Below are 13,079 nucleotides of genomic sequence, written 5' to 3'. Positions count from 1 at the left end.
TGTCAGGAGTGGGCTCTTTTGTCCGTGTTTAACAGTTGAGTGGGCCAAGTTATTTTATTATTTACTCCGTCTCCTTTCCTCTTGCGGTCATTCCAGTCTCTATTTAAGACTGCAGACAAGCTTTCACGATGAGGAGATCTTGGGCAGAAAGAGAGTACCTGGAGGTCAGTGAGAATGCACAGATTTCAGGGATAACCTACTGTATGGAAATGTACATCATTCGTGTTTTTTTTCCCTTTTACAGCAAACATTGGATTCCAACCTCAGCAATTTGATCAAGAGGAGCAGTGAGTTGGAGTCACTAATGGGGAAGCTGATTCAGACCTGTCAGCATGTGGAGGTGAGTCTCGTCTTTTGGCCTTTAGTAGTTTATTTTATTTTATTTTACGTGTTCAGAGTCCAATTCGATTTTGTCATCGTTCTGAACAATGAAATAACGTAGTGAGGATTTACATTGTTACGTTATTACAAGCACGATAAAACACAGGATGAGGAAAGCAAAGCCGCATAATGGGATTTAAATAAATAAATAAATAAATAAATAATTTTTAACAATAAATACATACAAGGCTTTGTTACAGATTTATGTGTCAGATTAAAATACATGACTAGATCTCATCTGTCATACTTTTCAGTTTCCATACCATATTATTTCAAAATAATGAAAATAAAAATAAAAAGGATTTAAGAGGTATTCTACATACACATGAAGATCAGTAAATCATTTTCTTGTATTTAAACTGAAATCTTGTATCGTTTCAGGTCAAAAGTATATTAATAAATAGGAAGATCGCTCACAGAATACTATGAACAATTAATATAATATCTCAGTTACAGTATGTGTGTTGCAGAATACTTTGCTAGAAGACAATCGGTATCAATAATAACAGTAATTCTCCATGCAGATAAAATGACCGAGTCGAATCGATGTTTAATATAATTTAATTAACTGCATGATGGTTTAAAAGTGTGTCGTTAATCCTCACAGTGCTGTAGGCATCATAGCCTGTGGGAAAATCCTGGCAAATTTGGCAATGTTAGAGGAGATAGACATTTTCGTTCACCTGTCAATCACAGGAAATCATGAGTATCTGTAGAGAGTGTGTTACACTGCCCTGTGACATCGGAGGAGAAGTGGTCTGAAAACGTTGATAGTTGCTAAATGAGGAAAAACTGGGGTTAAAGCTTTTTGGTTTGCCTCTTTGCAGCTTATTTCTTATAAACTGTTGTCCTTACCTCTGGCCCAGTATAATAAATGTACAATCGACCAACATAGCAGGAAGTGCTTAAAATTTTATGGTAAGAAATATCACAGACAAGAGATGTGCATTTAGATACAGTCTTTAAATATTAAATAAATAAAAAAATACAAAAAAAATACAAATTTAAAAAAAAAAAAGTGACCCAACGCTTTCTGTGCCTTTCTGCCTGCCTTTTAAAGTGGCCTTTTGTCAAGCCGCATCTCCTCAGGGTTAAACAAATCTCTTCTGGCTCTGTCGAGCACCATTTCATCACATTAACCACACTAAGGATTAGTGATGACCTACATCTCTTTGTCTGACTCAGTCTCATTGTAGTGAACGTCTTCTTATACGTGTGTGTGTGTCGGAAAAAAGAAGAAATTCGATCTTGCTATAAAACAAATGGGATGAGCACACAGGTGAAAAGAAATTAGGGAGAAATGAGAGACTAGCTTGTACAAACAGACACCCAGCAGCACGTTATAACTCCTATTTTCAAGCCAAAATCGCAGTTTACTCCATTTTACTCCCCGATGAAGTCGTTTAAAGTTCTCTTTTGTAACCGTAAGACGACTCGAGCAAGTTTATTTGATAGACACTGGGGGGAAAAAAAGAACAACTCAAAGGAAAAACAAAACAAAAACTAAAAAACACTCGGAGAAGAAACCGTCGATGTTAGCGATCGAAGGTCACGAAGCTTAATTAGCGTGTTGAAAAAACTAAAGCATGACTGAATAAGTTTTTTCCCACAGTAATAAAAACTGGCCCAGTGAACATTTATAACACCTCAAAGGTCTCCCAAACCTTCAACCTAACAATCACCTCATTCTTATCATAACAAGCACATTTATATATATAAAAAAAAATAAATAAATCAAATTAAAACAAAGGGTGTTCCCAGATGGGGAGTTATTTTAAAAAGCTACGAAACACTTTTGTATAGGTTTGTGTAAGAAACCACAGTCTATTAGAATTTATAGAGAATTTCTTTATATGTAACGTGATGCTTTTTCTCTCAAAAACATTTTCCAACTTAAAAAATATAACAACTACGCAAAAGCATAAAATATCCGGGTGACATCATACAACATTGGATACTTTGGAAAATCTCATTATTTCATGGTCTTGAGTATTGTTTTCTATTATTTAATTTAGATGTACTTTGAAGTATTATATTATAATACTACGGTGGCCAAGAAGTGCAAAACACATTAACAAATTAAAAACATTAACCGATTTGTTTCTTTTTTTTTCGGATTTGTTAATTTGTTTTCGGATTTGTTCATTTGTTTTGCACTTCTTGGCCACCGTATAATACACTTCATAACTAACAAATAATATTCATATTTTTTTTATTTAAATTAATTTTTTTTGCTAGCATATTGATGTTTTTGTCTCAGTAGAGGTCACCAAAGGAAGGGAACAAAATATATATATATATTTTTTTTAATTGTCCCATTTTATCTGGTATAAAAAGCAACAAAAGAAAAAAGAAACCTTTACAATTAGTTGAGTTTCCAAAGCATAACAGCTTAAATCATTAGCTTGACAAGTTTGCACAGGAAAATTTGACAGTTTTGTATTGATTAGGTTTTAGAATTTACAGTATTTTTACTCATAATTTTATTAAAATTATTCTGAGATGTGTTTGTTCTAATAATAATATTAGATTTTATTTTCCTTCTTCGTGTGTAATGTTTTGCCCAAATTGCGTGTCTGGGTGTATGTTTGTTATCAGGTGAACGCATCACGACAAGAAGGAAAGCTGATGGACGAATGTGACATCCTGATCAGCATAATTCAGGACAGGAGACAAATTATTGGATCCAAAATCAAAGAGGGGAAGGCAAGTAGATCAGAAGTTAACATCATGACTAAATCTACTGTATTAGTTAATTAGTATTACTACTACATTAGTAGCACTACTACTACATAATAATACTATTAGTATTACTAAAACATGCGACATTTCCGTAAACTAGCCTACATACGGTTAACTGATTTTATTGCCAGATTCATTAAATCTACAGTAGATGTTCACTTTATTCCACAAATTATACTACAGTAACTATACATTTATGCTTTTTGTCTGTAGGCGGTTCGTCTGCGGAAGCTAGCGCAACAAATCGGCAACTGCAAGCAGTGCATAGAGCGATCGTCCGCTCTCATAACTCAAGCGGACCAGACGTTGAAAGAAACCGATCACGCTCGCTTCCTCCAGACTGCCAAGAGCATCTCCGAGCGGTGAGCAAAGAAACCTCAGAGACCTTTAAGATGATTTTATTTTTCATCCAACATCCAGAAATCTGTGTAAATGCTAAAGATAAATAATAACCGATCCCCTCTGCTATTTCAGAGTCTCGATGGCGACGGCGTCTTCCCAGGTCCTGATACCTGAGATTAATCTGACGGACACGTTTGACACCTTTGCGCTGGATTTTACCAGAGAGAAGAAGATGCTAGAAAATCTTGATTACCTCACAGGTACATTCATGTGTATCGTTACACAGCTAGACATGTGAGCATGATAAGGATGCGCTACTTTTTATTCAGATGCGCGGCTGGTTCTTCATAAAACACACATTCTTGCACCTTAAGAGTAATCAAAGGAGAACGAGCGGAGAACAAGTAGTGAGACTCAATTAAGGATCATCATTCTTCAGACACTCAAAGTTAATAAATGTCCGAATGATTAAATGACGCTTTTATCTGTAACTACAAAGTGCTCCAAGGTTTAATGGAGCCATAATTAATTTAATTCCATTCCAAGTAAAGTCACATTTCTGTCCTATACTTAAAAAAAAACCTGTCAGTAAAAAAAATAATGCAGATCTCATTATAGCATAAATTAGTTTTTCCTTATTTCAGAAAAAATAGGTGTGTTATTGTGTGTTTTCACCTTTTAACATGTTTATTTGTTTATTTATTTATTTTTTATTCAGCACCCAGTCCTCCAGGTATCCGAGAGGAGCTGTGCACGGCCTCCTACGACACTATAACCGTGCACTGGACATCTGATGACGAATTCTCGGTCGTTTCTTATGAGCTTCAGTATACCATCTTTACTGGCCAGTCAAACATTGTCAGTAAGTAAGGCATGAAATTCTTGAAAGATATTATAAGCATTGTACTGTATATATATATATATATATATATATATATATATATATATCCATAAGACGTACAGTAGGCATTCAGTGTCACTGGAGCAGGATGTGCATTAGCACTGTTCATTAAACCTTTAACACAGAATAGAATCTGGAACGAGGAATGGATTCTATTACAAATCTTTATTACGACTTTCTCTAAAAATTTCAGACTGAATATTTAATAATGCTTTTTTTTCACCGTCTGTGTCATGAAATTACAATAAGTATGGAGTAGAATAAGTTATACACGCAGGGAAGGTAAAAACACAGTAGGAGTATTATGAATCTGTAGACGTGTGCGGTTTTAGTGCAATATATGTAACAGAAGCTGTGTAAAAAACGGTTGTGGCATTATTTTACACCACTGGAAAACTGGGTAATATTATATAGATTTTTTCTTATACGTTAATGAAATTTTTCACAATGATGAATCAAGTTTTTTATTTCCATTAATTTTTTTTTCATTAAGTTGACTGTTTGACTATTAAAAATTAATTGTAAAATCTTTTCCAACCCTTTATTTAAACTATAAATATATTTTTAATAAATAGAATAGAAGCCCTTTTTTGTCACACCAACATTATAGCAATGGAAATTCTTTTTTCTGAGAAAGAGGAAATTCATCTTTGGAGGTTAGGGTCGGAGCGCAGGGTTAGTCATTATACAGCACCCCTAAAGCAGAGTGGGTTAAGGGCTTTGTTCAAGGGCCCAACAGTGGCAGCTTGGCAATGCTGGGGCTTGAAACACAATTCACTAATCACCAAGCCAGAGCTTTAACCACCTGAGCCATCAAAGCGCTAAACGTTGCTAAACATATCAAATAAAGAGGCCACTGGAGGCCAAAAAATGGAATTTGTGTCTATTTTGGTGTCTTTGTCCTGGGTTAGGTTACAAATTTGGGTTAGGGTTAAATTTGTGTCCATTACATGTCTTTGTCCTGTCACACATCATACACATCATACTGTGTATGTATTTATCCCCCTATGAGCAAGTCTGAGGCAGCAGTGGCAAGGAAAAACTCCCTTAAATCGGTAAAGGAAGAAACCTTGAGAGGAACCGGACTCAAGGGGGAACCCATCCTCATATGGGTGACACTGGGGGTGTGATTGTAATATACAGTCAGATAAATGTTGTATTGGTGTAAGGGTCATGGTCTTCGGATCTCCTTAGTATCACAGGGTCTAACTGGAGATGTCTCGGGATTCTTAGAGTCGGCCTCGGTTCAGTGGACGTCCAAAGGCTTCGTCCCACAGAGGACATTGGGAGCTGGTACAATGTCTGGATGCCTCAGGATGGGTACAAAGAGAGAAGCAGTGGAAAGGGATTAACATATCTGCTGTTCATAAAAATGTGCAGGTCTGATGTACTGGTGCATGATATTATGGGATGTATTATGTGTACGCCTGACTAAAGAGATGAGTTTTTAATCTACATTTAAACTGGGAAAGTGTGTCTGAGTCCTGAACACTATCAGGAAGACTATTCCAAAGTTTGGAGCTAGATAAGAAAACGCTCTACCACCTTTAGTAGACTTAGATATTCTGGGAACTAGCAGAAGTCCTGAGTTTTGTGATCTCAGAGCGTGAAGGATTGTAACGTGTTAGAAGACTAGTTAGATACACGGGAGCTAAACCATTAAGAGCCTTGTACGTAAGTAGCAGCAGTTTGTAGTCAATTCTAAACTTAACAGGTAGCCAGTGTAGAGATGATAAAATTGGGGTTATGTAATGGAACGTATCAGTCTGAATTCAGTGTTGTTTTTCTCGCTGAGTTTGACGCTTTGCTCAGATGAACAGAAATGAGTATTTAGTGTAGGTTATATAACACTGAACATTAAACATCTCACTTCCCTATCCAGGTCTCTGCAACTCCGCTGACAGCTGGATGATCGTGCCTAATATCAAGCAGAATCATTACACCGTTCACGGCCTGCAGAGCGGCACCAAGTACATCTTCATCGTCAAGGCCATTAATCAGGCAGGAAGTCGCAGCAGTGAACCTGGAACACTCAAAACCAACAGTAAGGCCATACACAGTGTCTTTTAGTCCTTTAACACAGCATCAGCTTATCCTTTAATAAGAAACTGTTCAATATTAAGAAATACGATGTCCTGTAAATTGTTCAAATTTGTAGTATAGTTGGAAATTTAAAATATGCATGTTTTTAAAATATGCAATGTTTATTATTTTCAGAAACGAAAAAAATAATCAATAAGGAAAAGGAAAAGATAAGTGAGATTCTTATTGATTCAGTTAAAGGCAGGGTCTACGATTTTTGAAAGCCAATGTTGACATATAAAATCACCAAAACAAACACGTCCCTAACCCAAATGGGCCCCACCTCTGTATTGATAGCTCCGCCCACAAGGCAACTAATAGAAATGTGTCTATCATAGCTGAAGGGAAGAACAATACAATTGCAGATAAACAAACAAGCAAAAATGACACACAAACAATCATGTAAAGGACAAAGGCATATATTAGTTCTGTGTAATAAAGCAGAACCAACGTTACTCACCTAACGAGAAGGAAAAAAGTGCCTCGGCGTCTTAAGTAAAGTTGGCCACATATTCACAGATTGGAGTTTCCCGAGTCAATAACTCCTGAGCTAAACACTGTTACTACACAAAACGCGGTTGTAGCTGCCTCTCTACATTACTACGATAGAAAAGAGGTGTTATTTGTGTAGTAACAGCGTTTAGCTCAGGAGTTATTGACTCGGGAAACTCCAATCTGTGAGTATGTGGCCAACTTCCTGCTCCTTCAGTTCTCTCCAGCACTGGAAAGCTGATCCTATATTAACACGTCCTACTTCTTGCCTTATCGTAAGCCTTTCTTCACTTTCTTTCTTTGTTTTTATCCTCCATGTCAATGTTAAAACCGCTTTCTGCTAATGTCACACATGCGCACTGAACGGTCTCTCCGCCCATATTAACAAGACACGCCCCTTTCTGCTAATTGGCTACACTTATTTTTCGGCCCAATTAATTTTCTGAAGCATCTCTCAAATATCGGAGACCTCACCTTTAATGTAATCATACTGAATACACAGAGGATTTCAATGTACAAATTTATATAAGAGGAAAACCAAGGAACACACGAATAAACTCAGAAGTAACAGGACAAAGCATGAACTAAACTAAACTCATTTATTTAAACTCATTTCAAATGTCCTTCATTACTCACATCGCAACAAAACACACCGAAATAATGAACATACAAATTACCAACACACTAAAAATATCATCATATTGTCATGATGAGACAAAGGCGAGTGAGGATCCAAATGCAGTTAGAACTTTTAGTAAACAAAAACAAGAAATGGATAAGCAGGCAAAACACTGAGCAGAACAGAGAACAGAGACATAAACAGCCAACATACTACACCAAACAACGACTAACCCCAGGGAAGTGAACAAACAGAGTAGATATAGTGAACAAGAACCAATCACAAGGCGGAGACAATCAAAGACTAGGACAAAACACCTGGAGGGAAGAGAATGAGTGCAATTAATGTCCATGGTAACAAATGAGTGGGCGGGGCCAACAATTAACAGCAGGGAATGACAGCAGACAGAAACAAAGCAAAACACAGACAGACTCATTACACATATGCTGTTTATATTTAAATACACTTAATACAACGTTAATATTTTGCAGTCGCGACCTAAATTAAATACGGCATACCGTTAGCATTCGGCTAAATTTAAAACACATTACGCTCAGCAGTTTTTAGTCACTTTTCATGCTTCACGCTTACTTTTGAATACTTTCTACAATCATGCTAACAACAACAGAAGAATGTTAAAAAGTGTGTATAACTTTATCTGTGAGACAATAAACTGGCAAACAAAAAGCGTTGTTCCCTCTGTGCAGCAATTTCATTCTGACGATCGCAATTAAGAGAAAACTAATCTTTATTGTTAGTCACAGGAGCGGTCTAGCACCCTCTATTGGTGTGGCAGTGTTGTGATACACACATACTGTACTGTATACCTACATTGTTTGGCATTATTTTGCATCTTATACCTCTCAGAGTCATGGGGATGAGTTCAAAATTCACCGTAAAAACTTTTAATATTTAATATTTATATTTAAATACTAATGTATTTTATCTTTGAAAGATAGAGGACTTAGTCTTGTTTAACTCATTTATAATAAGCTGCATTCGCTTGTTTTGTCATCCTTTAATTATCCTTCTTAATTATTCAGAGAAAGATATATTTGATTTAGCTGATATTTGATCATGCACCATCATCAACCGAACCCAGCCTTATATATGTTCTCTGTAATATAAATACGTTATTTATTATTTCTTTATTTTTTAATCATTAGGTAATTGAAAATACATACATTTTAAATACAAAGGTGTCATAGCAGGAGTGCTTATTATATAAGATCTCTTATTATATGTTGTGTTGTTGATTCCCCAGGTCAGCCATTTAAGCTTGACCCAAAGTCTGCACACAGGAAGCTAAAAGTGTCTCACGACAACCTGACGGTGGAGCGGGACGAGATATCCTCAAAGAAGAGCCATGGACAGGAGCGCTTCAGCAGCCATAGCAGCTACGGTGTCGTAGGAAACGTCTACATCGACAGTGGACGCCATTACTGGGAGGCTCTGATCGGAGGCAGCACTTGGTTAGTCATTTTTTATTACTTACTAGTGGATAATCAAATACCTCTATTACCCCTTTTCCACCAAATAGAACCGGGTGCTGGTTCAGAGCTAGCACTGGTGCTGGTTCAAAGTTGGTTCCACTGGCGATCCTTCAAAGAACCGGTTTGCCTTTCCATCTGTTAGAGAGCATCACAGAGCCGAGTGTGACGTCACTGTATATGTGTCACGTTACACAGCAACGTTAGTGCAGCAGCGGCAAACACAAACACAACATCTACAATATTGCTTTACTGTTAATGCTCATGGCTTTGTGAACCTACATTGGCATCCAAACACAGCGAATCCAACGTGTACGTGCAGTTCCATGTAATCTGTATAAACGGAGGTTGTAATCGAGAAAGTACATACTGTAACATTATTTTATCATTAACACAGAAAAAAAGTTAGCCTTAGCATGTAGCTACCTACTATCATGTGTGCTGATAACTGATCATATTGCAGTAAAGTAAAAATGTATTAACATTAGTATACTTAAGGTACTGTACATTATCAAATGCGCTAACCGTAGCCTCGCCCACAGCCCCGCCCACAGCCCCTGACACAAGCGGTTCTTAAGTCTAGACCAGCAACGTTTTGGTGCTACTTAAGAAGCACTTTTCCTGGTTCAGAGCCGGTGCTTTGGCTGTCGAAAAAGAAAGAACTGGTTCTAAATCAGGCTCCAAACCTGCACTCAAACTGCCTCGGTGGAAAAGGGGCATATATGAATATCACCTTATTTACCAAAGAGCTTTATAACCAGGTCATTGCATGATTTGTTCAGAAGTAAAGTAGGAAGGATTTAATATTTCTAATGCTGGCATCGCAACAAGAGAGCATTAGAAGGTTTTTTAAATAAACTTAGTTATGAATGTGTCGAAGCAGTAAGAGTTTTTTGTTCACACTGTTCAGTAGTGAATAATAGTTGCTTTGTAAATTGAAGTATGGTAATTACGTTGGATTCCTAGCCGTCACACACAATACACAAGGCCGATGTGACAAATGTGAGCTATTCTATTTTACATTTGAGTGATTTAAAGTACACTTAAAGTGCACTTGTGTGAATGTTAATACGATACGGACTCCATGTAACAATGACTAAATTATTTTATATGGCCTACACTGGAATAGATAGACAAACATAATAATATGAAGGACTGAGCCTTATTTTTCATGTTCCTGAGAGGAACTCAGCCAAGTTTCAATTGTACAGTACTTTATAGACTAAATGGAAACTGAAGACTGGAAAAAGAATACTGATGAGTTTTCACAGACTGCAACTGTTCAGTTTCATTCAGTCAGTGTTCACGCAAGTCAGCAAACTATTATAAATTCCTTAATTAAATGTAGTACATTTCTGTTCACCACAGATGTAGATTGTGTGCTGAGTTCATAACGATCTTCTGTTCTTCTTCTGTTTTCTCTCATCAGTGTGATGTTTTTATTCTCAGAACAGCCAGTTGTTTAGTTTCTCACCCTGTTTTGTGTAAACATTAGAGACTCCTAGGAGATTTCTGAAATACTCAATCTAGCCCCGGTGGCACCATCAAGCCCCAGTGAACTTTACCCTGAGCTAGAGGTCTTCTCGGGTCTAAAGAAATGTACCCGACCCGAAGTGACCCGAATCACTTTTTACCTGAACCCGACGTGCATGATTTATTTTTTTTAAGAAAGACCCGACCCGAGACAAACCCGTAAAAATTAGACCCGAGTCCGACCCGACCCGTTGGCAAATTTTTTTTAACCCGACTAACCCGAATGTTGCATAACTCTACACTAAAGTAACCGCTATAGCGTGGATTTAAAATTGATTGACAGGTCTGTTTCAAGGCGGTCTTGGCAAACAGAGGAGAGGTTGGAAAAGGACTCGAGTCGATGCACACACACACGTGAGATGCAGTAGTTCGGGTTTTCTCGGGTCGGTTCGGTAAAAACACATTCATTTTAAATTACCCGAGACCCGATGCCGCTATTATTATACCCGACCTGTGTCCGAGGTACACGTGACACTTTTAGACCCGAACTCGCTCGGGTCTCGGGTCGGACCTCGGGTTTTCAGATCTAAGTGGACCCGTGAAGACCTCTACTTGGAGCTCTTGACCTGTATCTGCATGACTGTTGGTGCTGCTTTGCTGCCACGTGATTGGTTGACTGGATAATTGCATGATTGACAATGACAATAAACCAATGCCATTTAAACTGACCTGACTTCACAAAACCGGACTGTTATTTGTCTCAGGTATGCAGTGGGCATCGCCTATAAGTCAGCACCCAAGCATGAGTGGATTGGGAAGAACCCTTTTTCGTGGGTGCTTTGTCGTTGTAACAACTCCTGGGTGGTTCGCCACAACAGCAAAGAGATGGCCATTGATCCTTCACCACACCTGAGACGAGTCGGCGTGCTCCTGGATTACGACGTCGGCTCTCTGGCGTTCTACGATGCCGTGAGCTCTCAGCACCTCCACACCTTCCATATCACCTTCACCCAACCTGTTTGCCCTGTATTTAATGTCTGGAACAAATGTCTTACAGTTCTAACAGGTCTGCCAATCCCAGATCATCTGGAAGGTGTAGAGGCTTTCGACTGAAGCTGTTGGACTTTGGGCTACTTAAGTTCGCTTTCAGCTTCAGCCATGACCTTTTTTTTTGGCTGCACCATATTTTCAATTCATTCATTTTTTTTAAGCATGCAGAGAAAGTTTTAACAAAAAATTCCACCTTTATATGAAAAATAAATACATGACTGATTTGAAACCCCTGAATTAAAAGTAACAAAATATTTTTTAGCTTTGGTCTTAGTGTATAATAAGTGGTGACATTTTTAGAAGTGAAGACCACGATTCTTTGATATCAGGTATTTTGGAGGAATTTTGCACATATCTGTATGTTATGTCTATATTTATGAAAAGGGGAAAGATCACATTAATGTCTTATAAATCAGTGCGACCGTGTGATTAGGTCTCTTAGTGCAATCTTACTTCATGTGCAGATATATAAAAAAATTAGGGAGCGATGGACTATTTTTACTTTATAAAAAGGACATTTCAGCGATGCAGCAGGACTGATTACATTTCTACATGAAAAAAACCTTTTCCTTGTCATTTATCAAGCTATATCTGTTACGGTATAACTGGTTTTACTTTTAGTTTTCTCTTGTTCATATGCATCTGTTTATGTTCCTGAACACATTAGCAGTAACGAAATGCAAATTTGTATTTTAAATACACAGTCTATGTTGCGTGTTCACAAAAAAAAGTTACACATCCTGTATTCTGTATAGCATTAGCATTTTTGTCAAAGGTTGCCTGTAGTTTGTTTTTCTCAGTCTTTTTTTTGTTTGTTTGTTTGTTTACGTATCATTAGCAACAGAGGCACTAAGTTCATTTACTGACATAAACGTAGCTCATTAAATCAACATTAAATCCAAAATGTTTCTGCACAGATTCCGCATTAGCGTAGATTATCACATGGACTAAAACACTTGCCTGTTATAGTAAATTATTAATGTATCTATTAGTTTTGTGTAAAATTTTTAAAAGAGCAGAAAATATCAATTCTATTTCGAGGCTTAATCCTGTATGTACATATTATAATCTGGCAGTTTATAACCTTACATCTCTGTTGTGTATATAAATTGTCTGTGTCTAGATGCTGAGGGTAAAATGTTTGAGTTAAAAAGAGTTGCTTTATAGACTTGTATCACATCATTTTTTTGTATTATTTCATTTTATTTCGTTTTTATATATCGCAACAGTTCATGTATTAGCCGCTTGTTTGGTAGCATGTGTTAGGTTTCAGTTCACAAAAGCAAACCGAGGATTTGTTAAACAGGATTAATCTTACTACTGAGTCGCAGTCAAGTTGCCAATATCCACAGAAAATCCTTTTAGGCTTAAAAAAGGGAAGCACTTTCAGAGAAATGCAACATCACCATGGAATTGAAAATGGCGTGCAACATAATCGCAGCACAACTTGATGTGGCTGAAAATAACATACAGTACTGTAGTTAATCATTCGAACCACCAACCGAAT

General features: G+C 37.2%; 1 protein-coding gene across 3 annotated transcripts in view; it reads left to right on the top strand.

Moving 5' to 3' along the window:
* Nucleotides 1–12,746, top strand: part of LOC113648947 (E3 ubiquitin-protein ligase Midline-1) — a 50,250-nt gene extending 37,504 nt beyond the window's left edge. For all 3 annotated transcript variants that reach the window (XM_027156484.2, XM_027156483.2, XM_027156482.2), the window contains exons 3-10: nucleotides 245–340; nucleotides 2,980–3,087; nucleotides 3,337–3,485; nucleotides 3,598–3,725; nucleotides 4,184–4,327; nucleotides 6,249–6,410; nucleotides 8,824–9,031; nucleotides 11,287–12,746. In XM_027156484.2, the coding sequence (XP_027012285.1) occupies nucleotides 245–340; nucleotides 2,980–3,087; nucleotides 3,337–3,485; nucleotides 3,598–3,725; nucleotides 4,184–4,327; nucleotides 6,249–6,410; nucleotides 8,824–9,031; nucleotides 11,287–11,635 (1,344 nt within the window). In that variant the 3' untranslated portion in view covers nucleotides 11,636–12,746. The remainder of the gene's footprint in view (nucleotides 1–244; nucleotides 341–2,979; nucleotides 3,088–3,336; nucleotides 3,486–3,597; nucleotides 3,726–4,183; nucleotides 4,328–6,248; nucleotides 6,411–8,823; nucleotides 9,032–11,286) is intronic.
* The last annotated feature ends 333 nt before the right edge of the window (nucleotides 12,747–13,079 follow it).

This window comes from Tachysurus fulvidraco, chromosome 18 (assembly GCF_022655615.1).
Source record: "Tachysurus fulvidraco isolate hzauxx_2018 chromosome 18, HZAU_PFXX_2.0, whole genome shotgun sequence".
Taxonomy (NCBI): domain Eukaryota; kingdom Metazoa; phylum Chordata; class Actinopteri; order Siluriformes; family Bagridae; genus Tachysurus; species Tachysurus fulvidraco.
Note: the sequence above shows the minus strand (reverse complement) of the source record. Positions and strands in the feature narration are given on the sequence as shown.